The sequence below is a fragment of the Simochromis diagramma genome, unplaced genomic scaffold (genome assembly GCF_900408965.1).
Source record: "Simochromis diagramma unplaced genomic scaffold, fSimDia1.1 OVJJ01000603.1, whole genome shotgun sequence".
In the NCBI taxonomy this organism is placed as follows: Eukaryota; Metazoa; Chordata; class Actinopteri; order Cichliformes; family Cichlidae; genus Simochromis; species Simochromis diagramma.
In genome coordinates this window covers 11,555,021-11,580,697 of record NW_024387414.1, presented here as the reverse complement: position 1 = coordinate 11,580,697, position 25,677 = coordinate 11,555,021, and the positions used below count along the sequence as shown (strand labels likewise).

At 38.8% G+C, this 25,677-nt stretch overlaps 4 protein-coding genes and 1 long non-coding RNA gene across 6 annotated transcripts in view; 3 read left to right on the top strand and 2 right to left on the bottom strand.

Annotated features, from left to right (window-relative positions):
- The first annotated feature begins 4,505 nt into the window (after window positions 1–4,505).
- LOC120721023 lies at window positions 4,506–5,664 on the top strand. The gene is made up of 2 exons (XR_005693102.1): window positions 4,506–4,828; window positions 4,910–5,664. It is a non-coding gene; the product is annotated as an uncharacterized LOC120721023 (long non-coding RNA).
- A 354-nt stretch (window positions 5,665–6,018) lies between these two features.
- si:ch211-107o10.3 (uncharacterized protein LOC407663 homolog) lies at window positions 6,019–11,558 on the bottom strand. The gene is made up of 7 exons (XM_040011019.1): window positions 11,318–11,558; window positions 10,899–11,039; window positions 9,444–9,635; window positions 7,794–7,955; window positions 7,602–7,718; window positions 7,229–7,433; window positions 6,019–7,029 (listed from the first exon to the last, which is right to left on the bottom strand). The coding sequence occupies exons 1-7, from the start codon at window positions 11,391–11,393 to the stop codon at window positions 6,933–6,935; spliced, it is 990 nt and encodes a 329-aa protein (XP_039866953.1). The 5' UTR covers window positions 11,394–11,558; the 3' UTR covers window positions 6,019–6,932.
- A 1,247-nt stretch (window positions 11,559–12,805) lies between these two features.
- tmed3 (transmembrane p24 trafficking protein 3) lies at window positions 12,806–16,275 on the top strand. The gene is made up of 3 exons (XM_040011020.1): window positions 12,806–13,060; window positions 13,444–13,689; window positions 14,735–16,275. The coding sequence occupies exons 1-3, from the start codon at window positions 12,914–12,916 to the stop codon at window positions 14,966–14,968; spliced, it is 627 nt and encodes a 208-aa protein (XP_039866954.1). The 5' UTR covers window positions 12,806–12,913; the 3' UTR covers window positions 14,969–16,275.
- A 944-nt stretch (window positions 16,276–17,219) lies between these two features.
- LOC120721019 (isocitrate dehydrogenase [NADP], mitochondrial-like) lies at window positions 17,220–21,892 on the top strand. The gene is made up of 11 exons (XM_040011018.1): window positions 17,220–17,607; window positions 18,365–18,456; window positions 18,590–18,755; window positions 18,906–19,066; window positions 19,162–19,305; window positions 19,435–19,571; window positions 19,886–20,037; window positions 20,173–20,285; window positions 20,388–20,485; window positions 20,582–20,674; window positions 20,787–21,892. Exons 1-11 carry the CDS (start codon window positions 17,487–17,489, stop codon window positions 20,869–20,871), a joined length of 1,362 nt encoding a protein of 453 aa, XP_039866952.1. The 5' UTR covers window positions 17,220–17,486; the 3' UTR covers window positions 20,872–21,892.
- A 764-nt stretch (window positions 21,893–22,656) lies between these two features.
- znf710b (zinc finger protein 710b) overlaps window positions 22,657–25,677 on the bottom strand; it is a 28,326-nt gene continuing 25,305 nt past the window's right edge. For both annotated transcript variants that reach the window (XM_040011017.1, XM_040011016.1), the window contains exon 5: window positions 22,657–24,485. In XM_040011017.1, coding sequence (XP_039866951.1) covers window positions 24,304–24,485 — 182 coding nt within the window. In that variant the 3' untranslated portion in view covers window positions 22,657–24,303. The remainder of the gene's footprint in view (window positions 24,486–25,677) is intronic.

The following is a 25,677-nucleotide window of genomic DNA, read 5'->3' as shown; positions in this document are numbered from 1 at the left end:
GTGATCAGAAACCACACTTCATTTATTTTTCTTCCAACTAAACATGGTTTTCTCCAGCCATATCTTGGTTAGGGTCTCAACAGAGGTAATTTTGTCATTTTAACCATATATGTGTTGTGTATTGTTCAAAATTGGAATAAAATAAACATCTGTTCAGGATTTTTAAATAAAGTGTTATGGGTATTTTGATTAATAACAGAATAATGCAGGAAGTCCCCCAGACCTGCCAACAATGGCTGATTAACAATAACGTGATACAAGGGTACAAAAGACAAAACCAGCGAAATGGAATTTGGCCATTACCGGTTAATAAAACGCACCTGTGCCTTTCTTGCTGTGGAAAAAACCCAAAAACAAAACAGGCCTACTCCTTCATAAACAGGTTGTACAAAAGAGCTCATCAGAATAACTCATTTAAGCCCTTTGATCTAAACTCAACAGCAACAGTTACACAGGGATTAGAATTTTAGGATAAATAATCTGGTTGTTTGTTTGTTTCAATCTGGTGGAAAACCTTCTGCATTGCCGAGGAATCATGCAGGGACGTTCCACTGACCGGAGTCCATCCAGGGCGTGATTTCACACACCATGGGGTACTTCTCCTCACTGCCTGGCCAGGGCTAAGATTGCGTGTGATACATGGACGACAGTTCATGGCTGATGCAGAGTTCTGAAACCAAAGGAAATGATCTTGTGTGGCTAGATATTAATTTAAATGTTTACAGTGCACGAGTTTGTTTTTGGTAGCCATTTTTCCAAATTAACAATTTTTTAATACTCAAATCATTGGTGTTAGTGTAAGGTCATAAAATAAAACTTCCAAAATATGAGTGAGGAGGTTTCACCTTCTGTCTATGTAATTTATAATAGTGTTGTCGAGAGACTTACATTAGATTAGTGTATTTTTAGAAAGACGGGCATCAGATTTAGATATCTATCTTGGCCCTACTATCATGAATTTCATCTAAACAGGTTCATTATTTACATATTTTACTCTAATTTTATGGATACACTTCTGCAAGCATAAGAGTACAGCGATAAGCGCACTGGCGGGAGCCTCGGAGCAGAAGGGCCAGGAATCTGTGCCCACTAATCCCAGTGAGGGACAGAAGATGTTTTAGCAGATCTCCTCTGGTACACATGAGTGGCTCTGGTTTTCAGATGTTCCCACAACATCCCGGAACTGAATAAAGAGAGGTTGACGCCTGTTTGCTTAGCACCAGACTTTCACACTGGCAAGAGCAAGTCAACTAAATAATCGATAACAATGCAGGCAGAGATGGTTACAGCTCTTCCTCCCCTGATGGTATGCTAAGACATCACAAAATATCAAAAGCAGGATGTGAAATCAGGCAGAAAACAGCTGCATAACACTGAGGGGAAGAATACTATCCTACTAAGTAAAGTCAAAAGATGCTTTTCCAGTATTTTTCCCCCTTTTAGTGACACATTTTAAAGCAGTTTTATATTTACTAAACCTTTATGACACCTCAAACATTTTTTACAGATAAAATGTGTTCAGAACATGCAATTGATTTCAAAATACTACAGATAAAGTTGACTTTACCAGTCGTTTTAACTTTAGAATATTTTAGGTTGCTTGGTTTTATATTTCTTTTTATTTAAACTGATGTCCTTTGTATAATATGTTAAACAATATTTGATTTTTGAGGAGATTTGTGGGGGTTGTATCTCCTGACTCGAGAAGCCGGTGGGAATCGTACGTTGAAACATCCAGAGCAGCACAGCGTATGCTAAATCAGGCAGACAGCTGACTCAGCACCTGCCCTGCTGTCTATGTGCTCACTCAACAATGCTGTTATCCCCTGTGACAGGACACAGCCTCCGGGCCCAACAACCCCTCACAACCCTCTGAAAATCCTCCCTCTAGCCTGGACCCTGGAATTCTTACAGACACCCCTGATCCTGATATGCCCTTTTTGTCTAGTCCCACAAATATAAGCATGAATGTCACGCTAACAATGCAATTTCAGTACTACAGGGTCATGTGGGCACAAAATGCACATGGTCAATTAAGACAGACTAAGTTGACACAGTTGTGATTCTCTAATTTTATAGGTTGCAAAGTACAAAAAGCATTTTGTAATAACAAAGAGTCACTGAAAGCCACTGAAAGAGTATATTAACCTTTCACATAAATGTGTTTTAGGTCAGTTCAACACCAGAGAGGTCCTGTTAGATTTTTGATAAAGAATCTGCAATAAAACTCCAAAAATAGAAATTCCAGTTGGCTTATTTGGGATTTTGGAGGGTGGTGCTGTGTAAAAACAACTGTCAACGCCCATTACCAGTAAAGTGCATATTAAAAAAACACATCAGTTGTATTTAACCATTAGAAATGTTTTATCACTTTGAAGTCACGCTTGTGAACGAATCTTAGAAATTGGGAAAAATCACGAAGTGTCATGTTGATTAAAGAATCGTTTTGAGCATTTATTTCCAAGCCACTGGGTTTTCAGGACTCCAAAGAAAGAATAGGGATTAAATAAATACAAAGAATTAAAATAACGGCTTACTACATAATGCAGTCCAGCCCTGAACCAGAGCCTAAAATTCAAATACTCAACTACATTGTGTTATGCAACAAATGTGTTCATGTTAGCAGCATTTTCTACCCTTGAGAGACAACTGAACACCTCCATTAAAATGTAAACAACTTTATGACACACTCTTTATTGAATTAAATCACATTTCGCAGCATTGTAGTTCCACATCATTCCACTAGCATTTCAGTGCCAAAATCTCTGCAGTACATGAGGCATAGTTTCATCTTATTTAAAGCCGGCTGTGGTCTACCCCCTACACTGCAAGTAAGTTATGGAATACACCCCAGAAAAAACACAAAAACTGGGCATTATTATTATTGTTAATATTTATTATATTTTTGCTCATTTAAGCTGTTGGTGGTTTCAGCTTTTATGGTAATTGGCATCAGGGACACTGGTTTAACCTGTGGAGTCGTTTTTTTTTAAATAACTGTATTAGCATACTTCAGTATGTATGAATCATGTCTGTGAACTTGAGAACCCCTGAAGTCAGCTGGCACATAGCGCAAACAGAATTCCCTTAAAACTCAAAGAAAGATGAGAATTTGGGGGGAAATATATTGATAGTATCACTAGAACTCTTTTTTGTGAGATTTTAATATTTCCATGTATTGAATCATCTTCATCAAAGTGGGTAGCAGGGTTGCTCCTGGGTTAAAGGATTTTAGTAAAAACAGCAAACAGTGCAATGATGAGAAATCTGCAGGTTCTCTTTAAGCATAATGACTGGCGACAGTAAACCGTAGCCATGATAACTGCTCTGATTTAGCTCAACACATGCACAGACTCGTCCAAAGGTAGTCACGGCATAGGCTGCTCTGCTTTAGGCCTTCAAATGCTATAAACTTGCAATCCTGCACCTGCCTCAGGCCCACATGGTTTACCTCTGTGGTCTCATAGAGGAAGAAAAACTCTGAGAAAGGAGAAATGAAGAGACACAAAGGAGGTGCAGGAGAGAGAGCTCGATTATGGAACGAGAGGAACCTGCATACCAGAAGGGCAAACAACAAAAAATCTCCACTCCAAACACTCTCAGCGAGCCTTTATGATCTCCAGAGGAAGCAAAAGGATGTTCTTTGCTGGGGGGGATAGCGCATGTGTGCTAGCTGACACCACATATCAAGGTTGTTATTGTATATTTTACACATGTTGTTATGGGATATTGTATTTGTTTTAAATGTTATATACTTATGTGGTATGTGTATTTTGACTTTTGTTGCCATGATGCCAGGTCTCTCTTGAAAATGAGATTTTTAATCTCAATTTTTTACCTGGATAAATAAAGGACTAATAATAATAAAAAAAAATGTCAGGATAGTCTGGTTCAAAGGAACCTAAAGCTGCCTTGATATACCATGATATGCCATATTGTTTCTCCACTGAAAAGCCACTTTTGAAATATTTCTCACATGTGTTTATACTGAAAAAAGCCTTCAAGGCATAAGCCAAGCAATTTTTTTTTCCTATTGGCATCTCGTATGGGATCCCATCATATTAAAGGAAGTGGCACACTTACAGAAAGAATTGAGTAGACAAACAGCATGGATATAAAATTGCTTATGTGTGCAACTGAAATGAGAGCTATTTCCTTCTACCTCTGCATGGGCCCCAGGAGGAAAGGGGAGAGCCAGTGGTCAACAGAGGTCTCACTTTCTAGGAGCAGCTGAATACCAGAGGAGCTGACAGGTATGTACATATTGGAATGTGTTTCTCAGCCACACCTGTGGGAAACACACCCACCAAGTTTGGTCTCTCTCATCCCACTGGCTGATATCGACCATGATTGACAATTGGAAGAACTATTTGGCTCCTGTCCTCAGGAGCCAGGGGGCAGGTATGGTAAGTTCTGAAAACGAACCAATGGCAGACTAGAAATCCTCCAAGCCAGGCGGGGCTGCGGTGAAATAAAACTCATCAGTGGGGTGTGTCCTTAAAAGTTTGTCAGCAGTCAAACAGTGAAAGGCCACTGCTACAGGACCCCACTTTGACTGGTTAAGACTTAACAAGTCCTTTGCTGAGTGAGGATCTGAGAAGCCGGCAGACAAAGTAAAGAAAGACAGAGAGGGACTTTTTTTCCTCGGCAGACCGACTTCCTCCACGGCTCAACAATGGGAGTGAAACATCAGAAATCTTCTGCTCCAAATCTCGAGAACACCACCTCCAGGGTCGGGATTTCGAGGAAATGGATGCCAGGTTTATGCAACTTGAAAACTACACAAACTTTCAACACTCTTTGGAGTCATTTTTGTCCTGAGAAATAGGTACTTCGTCATAGTTTAACAGATTAAACAGATGCTTTTTCTGGTACTGTGGTCACTCACATCTCCTTATCACTTTTCCAGCCCAGCTATAGATTCTGTATCCGTTGGACGGAGAACTGATAAGGGCATGTGCATGACATTACCTACAGATACTGAAGAGGTAACATCTGAGCTACAGAGCCTGTGGGGTAATTCAGTCATTGAGTTTATTACTGGTGAAACATGCTGAATGCTAGTTTCTGTGCTTTCTGATTTATGTTTGCATTTTAAACATGTTGGGAGTCGTTAGAATGGATAGAGTTTCACGTTTTAAAAATGTGGCTTTAAAACAAGGAATGGGGTTTGTGCGAATGTATAACTATCTACAATGACACTTATGTAACCTTGCAAATTTGTGATCTGTCTAGAGTGACTTATTAAAAAAAAAAAAAGACTTGCCTGTTTGGGGCTCTGCTGTAAGACTTAACACAAGAACAGTTGAGTTACAATACTGAAAGCTTGGTTTCCACGACACAAAGTTTAGAAAGCAACAGGGTCTCAGCCTGACATGACACAGCATGACTAGCATAATCCATTGACTGTGCATGGAAAATGACATAACTGCTGAATGTGAAAAAAAAAAAAAAAAAAACTAGGTGAGTAACTTGAATGTGATGCGTGCCAGCGTACTGACATGACTTTCACACCCACAAACATTTTTACACTTTAATTACAGCTGAGTGGGCCTGACATAAGGATCATACTGCATAAGAACTATAGGAGAAAGAAGTGTGGGTTTAAAGGCGTTGATACAGAAAAAAAAAAAAATGTATGCGATGTCTTACAGTTTGCAAACTCAAATATTCAGGATGGTCAAAGGAATCACATTCACGTCACTAAATCTTGGGACTTTTACTTTTAAAAAGCAGTTTGAATTGTTCGTATCAAATGACAGATCCCTCCGAACACCTGAGAATTTTCCGCTTCTTTTCCTCGTCTTTTAACTCTTAAAATCTATGAACGAGAGAGTCATTTATATCAGAATGGGGTCTCAATCGCTGTTTTCATCATTGCCAAATGTGCTGATAAACGGCTGCGCACTTCTAGGTTTGTATGACTACAAGCTTCAAATATTGCAGATACTTTACAGCCATAACTTCCCATAAATAAAAAACAAATGTATAAATGCATTGAAAGTGTTGAGTCATTGCACGTGTTGACACTTGTCGCCAGATTTATTGCCAAAAGATTTTAACAGCTGGTGGTTTCTTGCTTTACACTTATTTATGTTACCTTCAGTCTTCAAGTTAACTCTCAACTTAGAGAACAAAAAGTACACAACATCACAATTTTCTTGTAAATGCATGCACGCACGCAAACGCACACACACACACACAGGAGGGCTCTCAGTGAGTTGACGAGTGTTTTGGACTTACAGTACTGGGTGTATCCAACTTGCTCTCTGCCCCTCAGGCATCTACTCTCTCTCTCTACACCTGGTAGACAACTCTCTCCTGTCAAGTACAACAATCTTCCCACGGCTGCTAGCGCTTAAGGTCACTTCCTTTGGTTCAGCCCTGCTTCAACACATTCTACCTCTCGGTTTACTTGTTTACCCAATACAAAATCAACCACACCAAAAAAAATAAAATAAAAAAATAATAAAAAAAATAAATAAAATCCTTTTACAATGTGTCAGTAATTGTTAAATGCCATGAATAAAAGCAAATGTTATATATGAGAACATGCTGTCAAAATAAGCCCAAATGGCAGAATAATAAGTAATTATCACCTTGTTCTCATAATGATATAGCTGTAATGCACAGGTACACACTGGGGTACCTGTGCAAATTATAAAGTATGCAAAGTATACAGAGTATATAGAAAATAAAGACTAAGCAACACCAATGATTTTAATAAGTGCATACTGAGTAGAGTAAATAGTGCAAAATCTGGTTCTGCAAACTCTATAAAATTTGAGCAGGAAAGAAATCTTATTGCACATCATATTGTGTATTGTGATGTGCAAGGCTGTAAAGATTAGCACTTTATTTGCCCATATAAACAGGGTCGCTGAAATGCCAAAAAACAGCAGGGCTGATAAAGGCATGGCAGGCTGCTGTGCTTACGACAGACCAACCATGGAAGCACTGAGGTCCCACAGCTTCTTGGCTGCAGCATCATTCAGGGCCTGTGGTGCTGGCTTTTTGGGAGCACAGTCGCTGTACGGTGGAATGAAGAAAAGAGATAAATCATGAAGAGTGTCATACAGTGTGGTTGCAAACTGCTGGTATTAAAAACCTTTTACTCTATTGTTGTTTATCTCAGCCTCTGTTAATATTAGAATAATTAATTGGTAGGATAAGAGCATTTCTTTTTCTACTGTGAGAACATCATTTTTCTCCAGTCAGATGTACTTGCCTGTAGTAGAGGCCACTGGAGTTTGCCAGGCTCTCGTCCACAGCACAGTAGATGGTGGTCTGGGCTCCTTCCCAGGGATTTTTGACCAACTTCATGAAGACCTTTGCTAGCATTATCTTCCACATAGGAAATGAATTAAATAGATGGCGGCCTAACTCTGTGCGGATGACCCCCGGATGAAGACTGTAGACGGTTACACCGCTGCCTAATGAGAGGTCCATCAGAAACAGGCGTGCGTCAAACACCACACTAGTGTAAAAATCATGGTAACAATGCTCATTAACTCAAGATACAAAGATAGAAAACAAGAGGTAAAATGGTTATTTGTAACATACTGTATATTATACACGTGTCTGAACTCCTGTCACACTACCGTTCAGTCTTGTAGCCAGTTCTTTGCCAAAGAGAACGTTGGCCAGCTTGCTTTGTCGGTAGCTCTTCTGGGGGGTGTAGTCTTTATCAACGTTAATGTCATCAAAGTGTATCTGACCTGCAAGAAATTTATTTTAAACAGGTGTGACAAAGAAAAATCTTTGGTTGTTTGACTTTAGCACCAAGATTTTACCTCTCTCATGCGCCAGGCTGGAGACTATCACAATGCGACTTGGTGCCGACTTCTTCAGCAGGTCAAGGAGACAGTTGGTGAGAAGAAAATGTCCCAGGTGGTTGACGCCAAATTGCATTTCAAAGCCGTCTTCGGTCTTCCACTTAGGACACATCATAATACCTAAACAAAAAAAATTGAAAAAAACAAACAAAACAAAACAAGAAAGTAAGAAAATTACAAAAAATAAAAACATACAAATAACTAATTTCTCAGTGTCTGTCAGTATCATTCAACCCCAAATAACTTATTCTACCCTCATAAAAATCTGTATGAGGATCCCATAAAGATGACAACATTTAACTTCTACTAACTGACTAAGGCAGTGGTTCCCAAACTTTTTTTGCTGGGCCCCCCTTTGTTTAACAAGGAAAATGTTCCCCCCCCCCCCCACGCGTACTAACACATCCTCCAACCACACACACCTATATTTTGTTCCATTGCGGTTTATTTCACACCTCAAACATTTAGTAAACAATTAAGCAAATACAAGTAATCTGCAATAAGTGACAGGTAGTAATGAAATAAACTACTAACTCTTTTACGCTCCGTCCGCACCTACACGAGTATTTTTGAAAACACAGCTGTTTCATCCACACGTAAACGGCGTTTCAAATCACCGAAAACTGAGATTTTTTAAAACTCCTTTTTTTGCGTTTACGTGTGGACGAGGAATACAGAGTTCATCACGCAACGTCAAAGGTATGTGCCTTTTTTCACGTCACGCTGTGCGCCACGTTATTGCTTACATGAGATGAATTGCAGAATGGCAGATAGAGACAAAATACTGTTTCTGTTAATCTGACTATCTGCAGGTTTACATGCAGTTACTGTCCCTCCATTTACAAAGGCAGAGGTGTCACGGTGTGATTATTTTACTGTAGTTGTTTTTTTCCCCTGTGTAATAATATTCAACATTGCTATCAATACATTTTTCAAAAAAAAAAAAAAAAAAATGCCTCTCTGTGCAAAATGGGTTTAAAAACAAAACAGCTGTGGGATACTGTTTGTCCGTGATTTGAACCGGGGGAACAAATCGTGGCAGGCTCAGCCTGATATTATTTGTATCCCGCTGTAACTTTACTGTATAAAGAGCTAATGTCTACAAAACGTCAGGAGTAGTTAGTCATTACAACAAGTGTTTGTGAACTAAAAATCAAGAATGTGGGATACTGTTTGTCCGTGATTTGAAGAGCCCAGCGCTGCTCCCGACGAAGGGAAAACCAATTCTGCAGGGGAGACCTACCTCGGCACTTGTGCAGGTGAAACCAAAGGGCAGATATGCTTCACCAGATTTTCTAGCCTTTGGCTTAGAATGAAGTTGGTTTAGAAACATATTCAGCTATGCTTCATCTCCTGCTTTGCTTTTCTGTGGGCTCCCCGTGATAGCAGTGACCAAGCGTTTTATTTTTTTCCTTTTCATACCACGCCCCCCCTGCCATGGCTCTGCGCCCCCCCTAGGGGGCGGGCCCCACACTTTGGGAAGGTCTGGACTAAGGTAAGGTAAGGCAAGGCAAGGCAAGTTTATTTATATAGCACATTTCAACAGCAAGGTGATTTAAAGTGCTTTACAGAGACATTAAAAAAAAACAGGTAGAACTGCTGCAATACCTGCATTGTTAATGAGGATGTCTAAGCGCTCCTCATTCTTTTCCACATCTTTGGCTAAGTCTCTGACAGACTGTAGTGAGGCCAGATCAAGCTTCTTTACCACCACATTGCCATTCCCACTCTTCTGACGGATCTCATCTGCTGCAATACGGGCTTTAGTCATGTCCCTGCAGGCCAGGATCACTCTGGCCCCTTGGAGAAAAAGAAAAAACATACAAAAGCAACTCATATGTACATGTAAACACCAGAGGATGTGCAACCAAAGTACTAGTTGAGGTTACAGATTTATTTTTACCTACTGTCATTGTCATTGATACTTATTATTTAATATTCTATCATTTCTTGGTTGTTACTGAATGGTTATTATATAATATTCTTCATTAAGTACCAAATGTCCAAAACAGGACTGTAGATATGGTTTCTTTTTACGCAACTATATAGAGATTTAATTAAATCATTTTTGGCAGTGCTTCATTTAATTTAAAAAAATGTAAAAATGTCAGCAAAACCCTTCTATTAATTTTAAGTTAAGTAACTCTTAGGAGTCAATATCCAAATATAAGGGCAAACTCTTATTTTATATGGAGCGTTTTCGTGCATGAATGGCGTGTTTAAGGTAATGTCAAACTATATTAATCATATTCAAGTCTGGATTTTGACTAGGGCACTCTAAAACGTTATCTTTTTATTACTTTATTTTTTTGAAGCCATTCAGAAGTAGACTTTCTGATGTGTTCTGCATCACTGCCCTGCTGTATAACCCAAGTGACCTTGAGCTTCAGGGACAGATTGATGGCCGGAAAGCAGAATTCATGGTTCCAGACGGCTGATATAAAAACCAAGGATTTCAAACTCATTTTACACCACGGGCCACATACATTCCACTTAAGTGGTTTAGACCAGTGAATCTCCTCTGTCTGTCACTGTACAGATGTTTATCTGCATATTTAATCCTGGTGCTATTTTAATATGAGAAAAAGTAGTGCAATTATAACAGTGTGTCTTTTTTCTACACAATATAAATCCAGCTTAAACTGAAATAAGTTGCGAAAATACAGAAAAACTTCTGGTAGCTCATTATGCAGAAGGTTTTTGTTAAATAACAGAAAATTGTCTGTTTTCTTTGTTTTCTTACTGTGGACCCACTCTTAAAAAAAAAAAAAAAATTCTAGAGCAGACTTTGAAAAATATGAACTTTTCTGTCATATAACTGTATATAAATTAATTCATTGTTCTAGTGTAGCATGACATCATAGGCTGTAAAACCTATGATGATGCAGTTTAAAGTTAAGGTTAAAATTTATGCCATCCTTCACCAAAGAAGTCAAACCAATTCTGGCCCTGAGGATTTGACACCCCTGACCTACACCCATATACAGGACGTGAGACACAGCCTTTCCATATGTTTTTGTTTTTCTGTACTTTTCTTTAACAAACAAACATGGTGGGTCTTACCTCTCTGGGCCATGTCCAGGGCTGTCTCTTTCCCAATACCAGTGTTGGCTCCAGTGATGAGGACTGTTTTCCCTTCCAGCCTGGCCTTGCTCCTACACACTCCTCCTGCCATCCATCTGCGGAAGGCCAGCACGCCTACCCCTGACAAAAAAGATATTTATGCTATGAACAGGGTGTAAGAGAATGTTCTGAAGACTTTCCATTTGACCTTTTACTCTTATGTTTATTCTAAGCTAAATCAAGCAGCTACATACGGTTATATATTTCTAGAATTTCACACCTACGAGCAACAGCAAGAATCTGTCATGACAGAACAAAGTGCTTACCTGATCTCCTTTCATTACCGTATCAGAAATCCTACTAAATGTGCAAGTTAACAAAGCTTAAACAGTATGCATTTAATAAAGAATTAGGCTTACCTGCAACAAAGACAACTGTGAGGCAAGTTGCATGTCTCTCGGTGAAGTCCTTAACAGCCTCTGCGTAGTTTTGCATTGTTTAAGCAATTCTGGAACTTATATAAGAAGCTGAAATTTTAATATTGTTGCAGACTTGCAGTTAACGATCTGTTTTTGTGGAATGAACTTTACGTCAGCTACCACAAACAACGGCGAAAACGACAAATACGTGTTTTCCCGTTTCGTATATGTAACGATAAACTAGCCGGAAGTGGAGGGCGTGGTGGAATTTAAAGGAGATTTTTCAGAATAAGCTTCCGTTTAAATCAACCATTGGTTTAAATCAATGATTTAAATCAATGACTGTAGAAAACAGTCATTGGTTTAAATATGTGTATTTCCTTGCTGTCATGTACGACATACTTGTTTTTTTTTTTTGTTTGTTTGTTTGTTTGTTTTTGTTGGTTGTGTGTTATTTGGTTTTGGTTTGGGGTTTGTTTAAGCTTTCAAGTACAGTGAATATTTGTTTTGGCATTGTGGGGAAATGTATCTGGTAATATATATCAAAGATCAGAACATAGGAGTTCTGTGCAGCGTGCTTGTGTAATAGAATGCAACGCAAAACACACCCATCAAGAGACAATAGGGCGTAATACGGCAGCTTGCTGACTCATGTACTAAAGAGTTTACTTAAAGCAGCCATTCAGCTTGTGCAGACATGCTCTAAATGTCAGGTAAAATACATTTTTAAATATGCATTGCAAAGTAGAACCTTGGTTGTGTATTACTTTGTTATGATTTATTTTTGTTTGTTTGTTTGTAATGGTAGTAATAGTACTATTATGTGCTCAGGATACACCGTGTACTGAATTATGAGCATCTGTTTGCAGTGAGTTACTCCCACTATAGCATAAGGTATAGAAATACTGCTTGCCTCGTCAGACATCTCTCACAGGGATTTTCAAATTAAAACACCATGTAAAACAGATTTATACAATTTTAATTAATAATTTGACGTAACACTGTCATTAGTAGAAACAGATGAAATTAAACTGGTAGTCATCTTAGAACCTTTGAACATTAGTGAATGATTTAACTACTGATTAAGTACATTTGTGCCATGAAAATATAATTTTACTAAAAACCTTTACTGGTGCAAGTAATAATATATAGTAATAATTTTGCATGCAAATTAATCTACTTTGGAACTCAAAATTCACTTGACTTCCCTTATTTATTACAATTCGTTTGTCTATTCGTTTCCAGCTTCTTTTGTTAATCCCGTGCCCTTATTTTGAAGGGGGGAAACTTGTTGTAATGCTCTGTTATTGGTTAAAATCTCTGTACAGCTGGTTAAGCGTATTTCTTCGCTTTGTGGGTCTAAACTTGTGTTAAAATATTTTAAATTGCGTTAAAAGCTTAAATTGGGTCTTGTCTGTCTTTATATTACGTTTGGAAGAAGTTGGATTTTTTTTTTTTTTTTTCAAATAAAAAAACTAAACAACAGTGTCCCGGAAGTTCTTCATGCTCGCGCCACGTCAGAACTACAAACTGTTAACATCATTGTTGAATAGTGAAGAATAGTCTGTCTGCCTGCACCTTCTCTTTGTTTTCGCGATGTTGTATTTGTCACTCACCTGTTTGCTGCTGTTGAATGCATGTGTGGTGTCTGGGACTGAGATCACATTTGAACTGCCTGACAATGACAAGCAGTGTTTCTACGAGGAGCTGGAGAAAGACGTGAAGTTTGACATAGACTTTCAAGTAAGTTCCTCTGAGAGCTCCATCACGTCAGTGTGTGCACTTAGCAGATGCTGTCAGACTAATTTTTAGGCTGAAGTTTTTTTTTCTCCGGCTTCCAGAAATCAAGAACAAATTTATAATTGTCTATTAATCGTAAAATAGTGCAGAATGCATATTTTGATTTACTTAAATTTGGCTCCGTTTTTTTCGATCAATTGAAAACATATGTTATCTCAGATTATTTTCCGTTTCAAGATAAAGACTTTTAAAGAGAAGCCCAATAATTCCCAGAGGAACAGCTGGCACACACACACACACAGCCACATCCAATAACTTCAATATATTTAACAGCGACGCAACGTTGCAACTTTCTTTCCTTCTATATATGTTTTATTTTCTCTTAGGTTATTTCAGGGGGCAACTATGATGTGGACTGCTTCGTCACAGATCCTCATGACAATGCCTTGTATAATGAGAAGAAGAAGCAGTATGACAGCTTCTCTCACACCACAACTATGAAGGGAGTCTACAAGGTTTGCTTCAGCAATGAATTCTCCACTTTTACACACAAAGTAGTGTATCTGGACTTCCGCCACGGGAATGAGGAACCCATTCTGGACAGCATGAAAAGAACCACAGCTCTGACTCAGGTCAGTAATGAACACGGTGCTTTCAGTGTGCCAGGTGCAGTTTGTTTGTTTTTTTTAAGAACATGCTGGATTACTTGATAGCTAATTTATTACCTTATCAATGTTTAAACATTGCTGCCTTCAATTAGACAAGCATGCCGTGAGAAGACAGAACTGCAATGTCATATCACAGACGTTTGTATCATGATTTGAATCAGAAAAAACAGGATGTATTTTGACATGAAAAATGAGTACAGACATATCAGTTATGCTTAGTAAGGTGATAACAAGTAATCTAAAATTGGTATAGTATTTTTGCTGCTTTAAAGGTGTTTATATAATGTCCACAAGGTGGTGCAAGAGTTATTCACATTAAGCTCACAAGGAAATATTGTATTTAAATGCACTCTCCGTTCCTGGAATTACACAGATCACCCAAAAGAGGAAATGTCAACAGTTTGACAGTATTGCTGCTTCTCAAAACACAGAGTATAACATCTGATAAGCCATACTTTATTTCTCAGAAGAGTTTGGAAATTCCTTTGATGCAACTTAAAACCAGCATTTGTTGTTAACCTCAAGAAATGTATCAAAAATAACCTAAATAAGTAGAATGGTATGTAGGTCAGTAGAACATAGTATGACATAACAGATATCTTAAATATAATAAAGTAAAATAAATATTGATTTAAATAAATATATTGGGTAATAATAGCAAGTATAGCTGATTTGCAAAAAAGCTGAAATTAAACAGAGCTAGAGGAGAGTTTAAAATGGCTTACTAAATAAAAAAGTGGTATAGAGTAGCAGGTACCAGATTAAAATCAATCAGTGTAAAAGTGTAAAATGTAGTGCACAGTACAATAAAGAGGTTGAGTGTTTATTGTTAAGAGTTGTGACTGTGCATTTCATATCAGACTATAGGATAGCATAGTGTTACTACTCTTTAATTCAAGTACTGAGACCTCTAGGGTCAAATGTATAGTGAGTTTATGTGATTCTGATCTGTGCAATCCACCTTCTACTGTACATATTGATGAATTTCCATTAATCTTTCTGTTATCAGTTGGAGTCGTCTTGCGTCGCCATTCATGAGATCCTGAAGGTGGTGGCTGACTCGCAGACGTGGTACAGGCTGAGAGAGGCGCAGGATCGCACAAAAGCAGAGCACCTGCTGGAGCGCGTCACCTACTGGTCCATCGGAGAAACCGTCCTGTTGTTTGTCATCGGCATCGGTCAAGTCATGATGCTTAGGAGCTTCTTCTCTGACAAGAAAGGCTCTGTGGCAGCTACCACTTAAACCAAGGTCTCAGTGTGCCCTAAGAAACTCAAGTGGAAGCTTGCTAATGTGAACACATATTAGCACGTATTGTTAGTATTTTCATCAAAGCCAATGGTAAATGGATAGATCAAGGAGTTTTCACATTCCTGTCGGGCAAAACTTGAATTCAGGTTTTACACAAGTTGTTTTCATTCAGCAACTTTCTACTGAAAAGAAACCCCACTCACGTCTGTGTTTAAAATGCAGTTGACATCTTTCAGCCTTTAGAGACTTTATTTTTATAGAGGTGGACGAGAGGGCGTGTTTATTTTGATCTGCCTATTAAGTAGCCTAGTTTCACTTATAAAAGCAGCTTTGTGGATTTCTGTCATCTGTAGTAGTATCACACATAAAAACCAAAGAGGAATTGTGTTTAAATTTGAGTTTTATTTGTTGTATAGCATCTGTTATATGTATTGTTACCTTAATTTATGTGTGCAAAATCATTATGAGCTATGAGAGCTCTGTTTCTCTCATGTCTTGTCTGTTTCATACGGAGTGGCTTAGGCATTTGTTTTTTCCTCATGCCAACCAAGTTGAAGTTTACTGTTTTAATTTAAATACATATAACCTGATACATATACACGCAACTACTGGTTTTTTTTTTTTGTTTGTTTGTTGTTGTTGTTTTGGATTCTCATTTATATGTTTTACATTTTCTTCACTGGAAAGTCACCAAGTATCAACCAGATATCATTTTTTGCACAAATAGTTTCTTTGACATTTCAATTCGATTTGAAGACAAATTATTATTTTTTTTTTAAATACGGCTGTGTAGGTTCTCAGTCATCCAGGTCATGATAGTCGCAAGCACTTGAGTGGAAGGTAACTGGATGTCTTTTTTGGGTTCTTGTTTCTCACCTCTCATCTTAGAGGCTTCTTCAGTTCTGACCAGAGCATTTTCAGATTAGAGGTGAAACATCTTCATTAACCTGAAAGAGGGTTACTTTCAGCTAATCAGAGTAGTCATGCCAGTAAGTTTTTAGACATTGTCAAATTAAAGTTTGGTACCGAGTGCTGTGATGTTTTTTCAAATCCAATGATACTCGATGTTATTTAATTTTAAAAATTTAGAGATTAAGGAAACTATAGATTGTAATTAAAGCTATTCTAACAGTCTTTAATACTTTAGGTCTCCATGTTTTCAAGAAGCTCCATTGGAAACTCTAATCCTAATGTCCTGCCACATTAAAAATGTATTTTGCTTATTGCAGCTTGACTTGAACATTTGACTTTCACTGTGGATAATGCTATATAGAAATGTGGCAAATTAAAGGAAAACCCAACACAAGGTGTCTCTGTAGGGTGTTTGGCCATAATGTCAAATCCCCTGTGTGCTCTTTGGCAGTAAATGTCCTGTGGAAGTTACTGCGAAAATAAGTCAGAAGATATAAGATATTATTTACATAATTTTTCAAACTTATCAAATCAGTCAGTGAGCCCTCATACTCTTTTTATTGGGCAGCCGATACTGGGGGGCAGTAACATCAGGAAAGACGTGTTTAAGCATGTAATAAAGGTGATCACTGAGAACAATTATTTGCAGTGAATCCAAGTAGTTTGAAGTGGATTCAAACTCAGTAAAAAGTTGCCAGAGGCATTACAGAGACACTTGATCTCCCTGGGGTTTTTGTTTTAAAAGTTTGTTAGTGATTACTTTAAAATTTAGGAGCATTTGTGGTATCAACAGTAGTCTAAGGAGCTTGGAAAAAAACAGTGTCTGGACTTCTTTAAGTTGTTTGAAGACGTTTCACCTCTCATCAGAGAAGCTTCTTCAGTTCTAAGGTCACATGCTGGAGAGTCCCAGAGTTAAGCCCTGTGGGAGTATCCCCCCAAGAGGGACAATGGACCCCCTAATGATCCTCTACCTAATCACATGAGGCAGACGCTTTTCTTTCCAAGCTCCTTAGACTACAATGACCTGGATGACTGAGAACCTTCACAGAGACATCAACAGTAGTTTGATAGTGAATAAATCTAAAACACAGAGAAACCACTTCTTAGTATCTAGCAGATGAATTTTTAACCTGGAACAAATTTATATTATTTATCTTTTTATATTTACTATGTTTTGTTTTGTTTTCTTCTATTTTTTCTAAGTTCTTTGTCATTATTATTCTTTAAAGAAGTTCCGCATTCAAAGAAATTAGAAGACAGATGTTTACACTGTACATTAGCTGTTTATGCGGATTACGTTGGGGCTTTTAATGTGGAAAACCCCCACATTACATACACATGGAGCGTGTATACTGCATTCTACTACTGTGTTTCAAATGAGGAAATAGGAAGAAGAGTTGAAGTGAACTTGAACCTGTGCCGGCTCCACTGGCCAATCGGGGCGAAGCGGTCTTTCTCCAAGCTGACGTGGGTGGAAGTTATTAGCGCCGACGTCCAGCGTCATCAGTTTAGCGGGTTCTACACGCCTTACGTCCATTCATTAGGAAGAAACTATAGTCCCAGTGGACCAGTTGCTGACCCTAAGTAACCACTAGTATACATGGCGGGATACCTTAAAGCTCTGACTACGGTGTCGAGGAGTGCCGCCGCTGCGCTGTCGCAAAACCCCGCAGTGGTCTCACCGGCCGCCGTCTGCCACCACAGACTGCAACAGAGAAACTGTAAGTTTACCGTCGACAACATAATGACTCAGAATGAACTGCTCATAACATTAATGTGGTTACATGAGATGCACAGTGTGGCAGAGTCACAAGTTATAGCGAGTGACTGGAAATGATAGAAACAGGTGAGTCGTTGTTGCTGTTTGGCAAGTATCCATGGGTGAGTCATACATTGTAAGATTACACAAAAAGTGATTCAGAGGTGTTTCATCATTACAAAATGACAAATAAATAAGGTAATAACATAAAGAAAAGCCAGTGTGGTCATGCTGAATAAAATCTAAAGAGTTTGTATTCTAACGTGAAAAGAATAAAAAGGAGAAATAATGTATGTAAGTAAGTTTGGTGCCAGCCTGCTTTGCTACTTTAGTCCGCATGTTGTCAGGTACAAAAAGGGCTTGACAGGTAATAAATGATATCGGAGCACTCTTATAATCCGAAGGTCACTGCCTCAGTGAAACCCAGCTGCCAGGAATGTAAAAATGATATGCAAGTGTCTCAGATGATAAAAGTAAGCCTAGTCGGCTCAGAGATATTCAGAGCTCAATGGCTGGCTCCCCGAAAGTGACACGAATTGTAAGACATGGAGTCAATTAAGAAGTATAATACAAAGCTGTGAATAAACTCCTAACATCAAAACCAATTTTACCTTTTATTTACACAAGTGTGCAAACTTAACCTTTCGTTTCCCCTGTCATTTTCAGACTCTTACGGCTTTAATACAACAGTAATGTAACTTTAATTATTTTTTTTTTAGATGCAACAAAGCGTATCAAAGTGGACCAGCCAGTCGTGGAAATGGATGGTGATGAGATGACTCGCATCATATGGGAGTTCATTAAAGAGAAGGTAAATCAAACACTAGGTGACACTTGACGTGTCAAGGAATCAAAATGTTTCCTCATAACTCTGCATGTATGCATTTTTGTGGTTTCTGTGCCAAATTATCCTCAGGCAATTTACACATTGACATCTTGCACAGCTCATCCTGCCCAATGTGGATGTTGAGCTGAAGTATTTCGACCTGGGTCTGCCCTACAGAGACCAGACGAATGACCAGGTCACCATAGATTCTGCTCTGGCGACTATGAAATACAATGTAGCTGTCAAATGTGCCACCATCACCCCTGATGAGGCCAGAGTTGAGGGTAAGTTAGACTCAGACTTGTTTTAACATTGCACAGATTCATTAGAATTAGAGGTATTTGAGTGCATTTTAATTATATTATATTTACACAAATTACTACCTTCTTGTGCTTTTTCATTTAGGTGAAGTGTTTATTATATTTTCTCCTCAGAGTTTAAACTAAAGAAGATGTGGAAGAGTCCCAATGGAACCATCAGGAACATCTTAGGCGGCACAGTTTTCCGTGAGCCAATCCTTTGCAAAAACATTCCCCGTCTTGTTCCTGGATGGACACAACCCATAACAATTGGAAGGCATGCTTTTGGAGATCAGGTAAACAAAAAACAACAAGACAAATGTGCATCCTCTCTTTCTGTCCAAACTTAAAGCAGAGCAGACTCACATACCAGTGTCTGACTGTCTCACAGTACAGGGCCACGGACTTTGTCATTAACCAGCCTGGCAAGTTTAAGATTGTTTTTACCCCAGCTGATGGAAGCACAAAGCAGGAGTGGGAGGTGTATGACTTCCCAGCAGGAGGTTGTGGGATGGGGATGTACAACACTGATGAGGTAATAGTAACTTTCTTTATAGGTTTGGTTACATGAGAAAGATGAGATACTTTGGGGTACTCTCCTTGTTTTTAATTTAATGTTCTATGATGCTATTGATCATGCAAGTGGTATGTTTTCTTTGCTCAGTCCATCAGTGGATTTGCTCACAGCTGCTTCCAGTATGCCATCCAGAAGAAGTGGCCCCTATACATGAGCACCAAGAACACGATCCTCAAGGCCTACGATGGCCGCTTTAAAGACATCTTCCAGGACATCTTTGAGAAGTAAGATGTACTTTAAAAAGAGAGCAGAGCAGAGGTATCTGAGAAAGCTACACCTGCTTTGGAGGTTCTTAATTTCATTGAAACCCCCATGTTTCAGCTTGTGCCATTCATCAGATTCATCATGGCCATAAGCTGAAATGTGCAGTACATGTCGCTGGGGTAACCAGCTGGGGTAAGACACACAGCAGTAGAGTATTAGACCTGGTGCTGTTTCTGGTGCTAGAGGAAAACATTCTTCACTGAGCCATAAAATGTTTTATTATTGGTTGTTTAACATCTACAAAGCCGCTGAATTTCTCTTTGTTTTCCTTTAGAAACTACAAGCCACAGTTTGACAAGCTGAAGATCTGGTATGAGCACCGTCTCATTGACGACATGGTGGCCCAGGTCCTGAAGTCCTCTGGAGGATTTGTTTGGGCTTGCAAGAATTATGATGGAGATGTGCAGTCAGACATTCTGGCTCAGGGTAAGTAGACTACGGTTAGATAATGAGTATGTTTGCAGAGCTCCCAATGTTGCATTATTTGGACGTGATGTTCATGTTTTCGTGATTTCATGCTGATGTGATTTCCTTCTAATGCCATGTTTCTGTTTGTACCAGGCTTTGGTTCTCTGGGTCTCATGACATCAGTGCTTGTGTGTCCCGATGGTAAAACCATCGAGGCTGAGGCTGCCCATGGCACTGTCACCAGGCACTACCGTGAACACCAGATAGTAAGGGCCACTGAATCAATCTGAAAAGACTCAGAGCTTTGACTATATGTTAGGTTATGGGTTACAGGGAAATAAATGACCAACGCTAACATTGCTCTACAGGGAAAACCAACCAGTACCAACCCCATCGCAAGCATATTTGCTTGGACCAGAGGGCTGGAGCACAGAGGCAAACTGGATGAGAATCCTGATTTGATAAAGTACATATCTTATTAGTGTCATCTACTCATTTGACATATATTATATATTTATACAGTTTTATATCATTTTAACTGCTATTGCACTACAAATTCCAGGTTCTGCCAAACTTTGGAAAAAATCTGTGTGGATACGGTGGAAAATGGTATAATGACCAAGGATCTTGCAGGCTGCATCCATGGCTTGGCCAAGTGAGATTACATTTTCATTTATAATTCATATTGTAGAATTTTTTTCTAATATTTACACATAAATACACACTTTATAATGTCAACTAATCACTCTCTACCCTCTCCATTGTAGCTGCAAGCTAAATGAACACTATGTCAACACGACAGACTTCCTTGATGCCATAAAGACCAACCTCGATAAAGCTCTCGGCAACTGAATAACATTTAGAAGACAATATGAAGATTTTTGTTAATGTAGCAAAAAAACAGGCAAAAACTGTTTCTAGATTTGTTTAACTAACATTTTACCCTCTTGTTTGTATGAATCTTTGTATCCAGTTTTGAAGCTGCTCCGCAATACATGCCTTTATTTAAAATTTGTATATTTGTTTTGTTTGCCTTTTCCTATTGCCACATTTGTACAAATTAGTAAATTTTATAATTAATTATTAATGGTAATATTAATTTATTATGGACATTTTAAAGACGTTTCAGGCTTTCTCATTAAATTAGAGCATACCTTCAGGGAATAGCAAAATTTGGATATCATTATGTTAACGTCACATTGTACTTAATCAGCATGACTATAAAAAGAAATTGTCATTTAATTACACTTCGTGTGTGCGGAGTTGCCTTTTTCATGTTCATTTGTCAGGTCGGTGCTTTTTATCCTGGGACAGAAAAAAAACACTTCTCAGCACAGACTGTACAGAATCATTTGAGGAAAAGCCACCACATGCATTTCTATTGCACATTTTAATTTCATGCACTTGCTCATATGAGCTCCTGTCCAGCAGTGCATTCATGCGGTGCTGTATGCTCATTTTGTAGCCATCATATGCACCCCGCAGTGCATAATGCTGAGTAGTGTTGTACCAGCAGGGGGCCAAGCCTGATGGGAGTTTTGGCAAAGCTTTTAGCTGTGCTGGCAGCCACGGTGTATGACCAGCAGATGTCGACATGGTCACAGTCATCCAGTCGGTTGCTGTAACGTCTATGCACTATGTTAGTGCTTATTATGAAGATTTCTTTAAGGAAAAGAAAACTGGGTTAACTGGCTCACTGTTCCAATCTTAAACTGATCCTTGGCTAAAGTGCACCTGCAGACTGCGTTTAGTGTTTGTTCCTTTTGTAATAGAGAATAATTGAGGTTTGCTGCAGTGGAAAATTCCATGTCCAATTTCATGTCAGGTAGACCGCCAATCACATTACCTGAATTAACCTCCCAGCCATGGTTGTCCTCCTTTGTGTTCACCATTGCTCTCTTTTCATCCTGTATGTAAGAATCTATATGTATCCCTAAGGAAGGAAAGGCTTTATCCCAGGCCTGGTTGTTCATCTAAAAAACTGCTAAATTTAAAGAAACATGAGCATTCAGACATATTCAAAAATATTTTTGGTATTTAAAGTGTTGTCAGACATTAACAGATCTAAACACTATTCAGAAAATATGGTAGATTCTTGCTCTTTCTACCCCAATTGTTACAAGGCAGAAAGAAAGAAAATGAACACAATTCTTGATTATTGACATTTAGATTAATCTCACCTCTCTTTAAAACTTCCCATTGAAAGTCTTAAAAAAAAAAAACCCCAAAACTTAACTTCATCGTCAGCAATAAAAGAGCTATATCTCTGAGCAAAATTGATCAATCTTGCTCTTATGGAAGTTTAAAGCACCCATGAAGCAGCTGACCAGTCCATAACCTCAGGTTTAACCCAAAATGTGCTCTCTGGTCCCAAGCCCAAAGCATCCATGCAGCAGACCAAGAAAATTAAAATGCTCCATCAATATTCAAATTTGCTTGTTCTTCAGCAACAAATAACACTAATATTGACCCAAAATGTATCGCGTACCAACTTTCGTGGCAATCCAACTAAATGTTGGAGATATAATGATAAAACAATGTCAAATTTGTTGAGGTCGTACACGAAAAGTGGGTGTATCACTAAAAGATCATAAGGATTATCCCCCAGATAGTGATGGATTAAAACACCAGTCTTCATCACTTAAACTAGAGAACCTTTATTAAATAATTCATGGTCAATTTCCATGAGGTCTCAGTTTAATATTTCTCATCTCAAAAAAAGAACTAGTAGACCATTCCTCTGGCTTAGTGTGCATATCAAGGCTGACCTGCATGGCAGGACAGGGGGAGTTATCCATCTTCCCCTAAACAGAATTTCTGAGTGGCAGGACCAGTGTCAGTCCACTTTTAATTCAATCATTCCAAAATCTAAGCAAGCACGACTTCCAAATAATTTATTTTCATCTTTTAAATTCACAGGTTCGGTTTGTGTCATCTCTTGTTTTTCATGCTACCATCCCAATGATGGGGAAAATATTTCTGAATAAATTGAATTAAAAGTAAAGTGGACCCAGTCCTGGATTTAAGAGTGCTGAAACTACAAACAACAAATAAAAACCCAAACTGCTGATTCTCTGCTCAAACTGCTCATTCTGCAACTCGTATTTGAACTGAAAACCATGAAATATCCATTTTAGGTAAACAGCAGTTTAGAAAAAACAAAACAAGATTGAAAAAGCATAACTATGTTTAATAATATTGCCTTTATAAGGGGTCGGAAGATTTTATCTTCCACCCCCAGCTCTTCTTCCTTGAGGCAAATGAATTCACTCTTACTGAAGACCGCCTTCACAGAAAAAATGACAGGTTTTGATGAAAAAGTGCTTTTTGTTCTGTTCACTCAGTAATTCAAAACCTAGAGCAGTATATTCACTACACGGGATAGATTATTAATGCAAAGCTAAACCATGTGAAACAAAAAAGATGGGTAAACACACTGCATGTTGCAGAATCATTTGTACAGTGAGAGGGCTTTACATGCCGGCAGTTTTGTTTTCTGGTTGTAGCCGACATGAGACAGTAGCAACTTTGGTAGTCGGTGCCCTACTAAGATTTTTTTTTTTTTTAAAAAAAGAAAAAAAAGGCTACAATGTCATGTGCAAAAAGTACAAATGCACTTAAAGATAGACCTGTCTGAACTTTCAAATGAGGAATAGGCAGGAACGGGCAACTACAATTAGGAGTTGTTAACTAAGAGCATTCAAACCTATGAATATGTTGTGACTATGTATCAAAACTTCGATATACAGTGAGTAAATAGCTGACACTGTGGAAGCTTAGTTGCAAAATGTCTCTATCTGGCACTTTCAGTCAAAAATATGAGGGTATACATTGGTTGTGAATGACAAAAATGGCAAACAAATTTCTATCACATTAAATGTAACCAATGGCTCTGCAACTGCAACTTTTTTCTTTTTTTCCTCTTCAAATAACTGATACATACACACAACATACAGATTTCACTGTCCACCAGTGAGAGTCTGAGCCGGTAAGCGTAGTTATCCCAAAAGAAGAGCTTCACACCGTGTCAACTGTTTCAGTGTCTCGGTTATAAGCAACAGAGTTGAAACGTCTCCTTTGAAGCACTCCTCCTCCTCCTCCTCCTCCTCCTCCTCCTCCCTGGCCTCCCATCATAGTCCGCCAAGTCTGGCGCTTCTGGAAGGAGGCCAAAACTAAATGAAAACCCCTTTTCCCAGAGTCTCCCAAAGTCTCAACAACAATTCTGTAATTTCCTTCTGCCTTCAGAAACAAAAAAAGGAAAAAAGTTTTCTGGTCCATCGCCACTCAAGGTGTAGTGTAGCTGCTTGTATCCTTTCCAAAATTGTAATACTCCTCCATGTCCTCCATGTTTGCCGTAGTGAGTTTAGTGAGGTTTTGGGAGCCACCATTGTCCATACTGTCCGGTGCTGTAAAGGTGAAGTTCTGTCCTTCATATTCCCCCTGGCTGTCCATTTCTGGAAGAACTTCTGGAAAATACAAAAAGGCATTGACTGACATTGGCCTGGCAACATAAGGAAAGATCATTAAGTACACGACATGACGCTCATCCAGCCAACTCCCATCTATTAGAAAAGTGAGGTTTTTAGCACTTCTGAGCTAATCCTGGACAATGTAATGATCTCAACCTTGCAAACGTATTGCATCAGAGAATTAATCTTATGTCTTAGACTCAAAACAAGCAGAAATGAGTCAAATAATACATGTCTACAGCAAAAAGAAGAAAAACAAAATGGGCATAGTGTGAGTTTGAGCACTGGATTGATATCGTGACACCAGTAATGCAGGAATGTTCCCGGCTGTTATGGTGAACAGAGAGTTGGGCCAAAAGTTAACCGTTTAGGCTGAACCGATCGGTCCATGTTCTAACCCTCTCCTATGGTCATGATCTGGCTGATGACCAAATAAAGTTGCAAATACATGCGGCTAAAACGAGCTTCCCTAACCTTAGAGACAGACTGTGGAGGAAGTATTAAATAAGCCACTGGAGGTTGCTTGGTCTCACCCAACTGGGAAGAGATCCCAGGGTAGACCCAGAACTCAGTGGAGAAATTATATACCTCATTTGGCTCGGGAATGACTCAGGACCCGCCAAGAGGAACTGGAAAGTGTTGCTAGGGAGGACATTTAAAATGCCTGCTTAACCTGCTGCCACCATGAGCTGACTTTGTATAAATGGAAGATTAATAGGTGGTTGGACAGATGGATAGAATGCATAAAGCTCACTTTTAGCTCCATATTTCTACTTCTTCTTTGCATTCATAGTTTAAAATAATCCTCATTTATCTTATACTGGGCTTTGGTGTCCCCCGCATTTGAAACAAGCTGTTTCAGATCTTCTTGCTTTTAGGCAACTTTCCTCTGACTTGTGGCCTGGTGCAAACAGAAGGTCTGAACAGGAGGTGCCACAGCTGTGTGCCTGAGATGACCATTTTAGGGATATCTGCTCTCACTGACACAGATTCAAGAGTAGGAAAAAGACTGTTTGGAACAGCACTGGGAGCTGTGCGAAGCCTGAGCTTTGGCTCATATGGGATTACTTGTACATGCACAGACGTCATTAACTGAACCTTCTGCAAACATCTACTTTTGAAACAGTATAAAACACCTGGCTAATGTGCTTATCTGTAAATTATTATCCAATATTAGCGCAAAAATAAC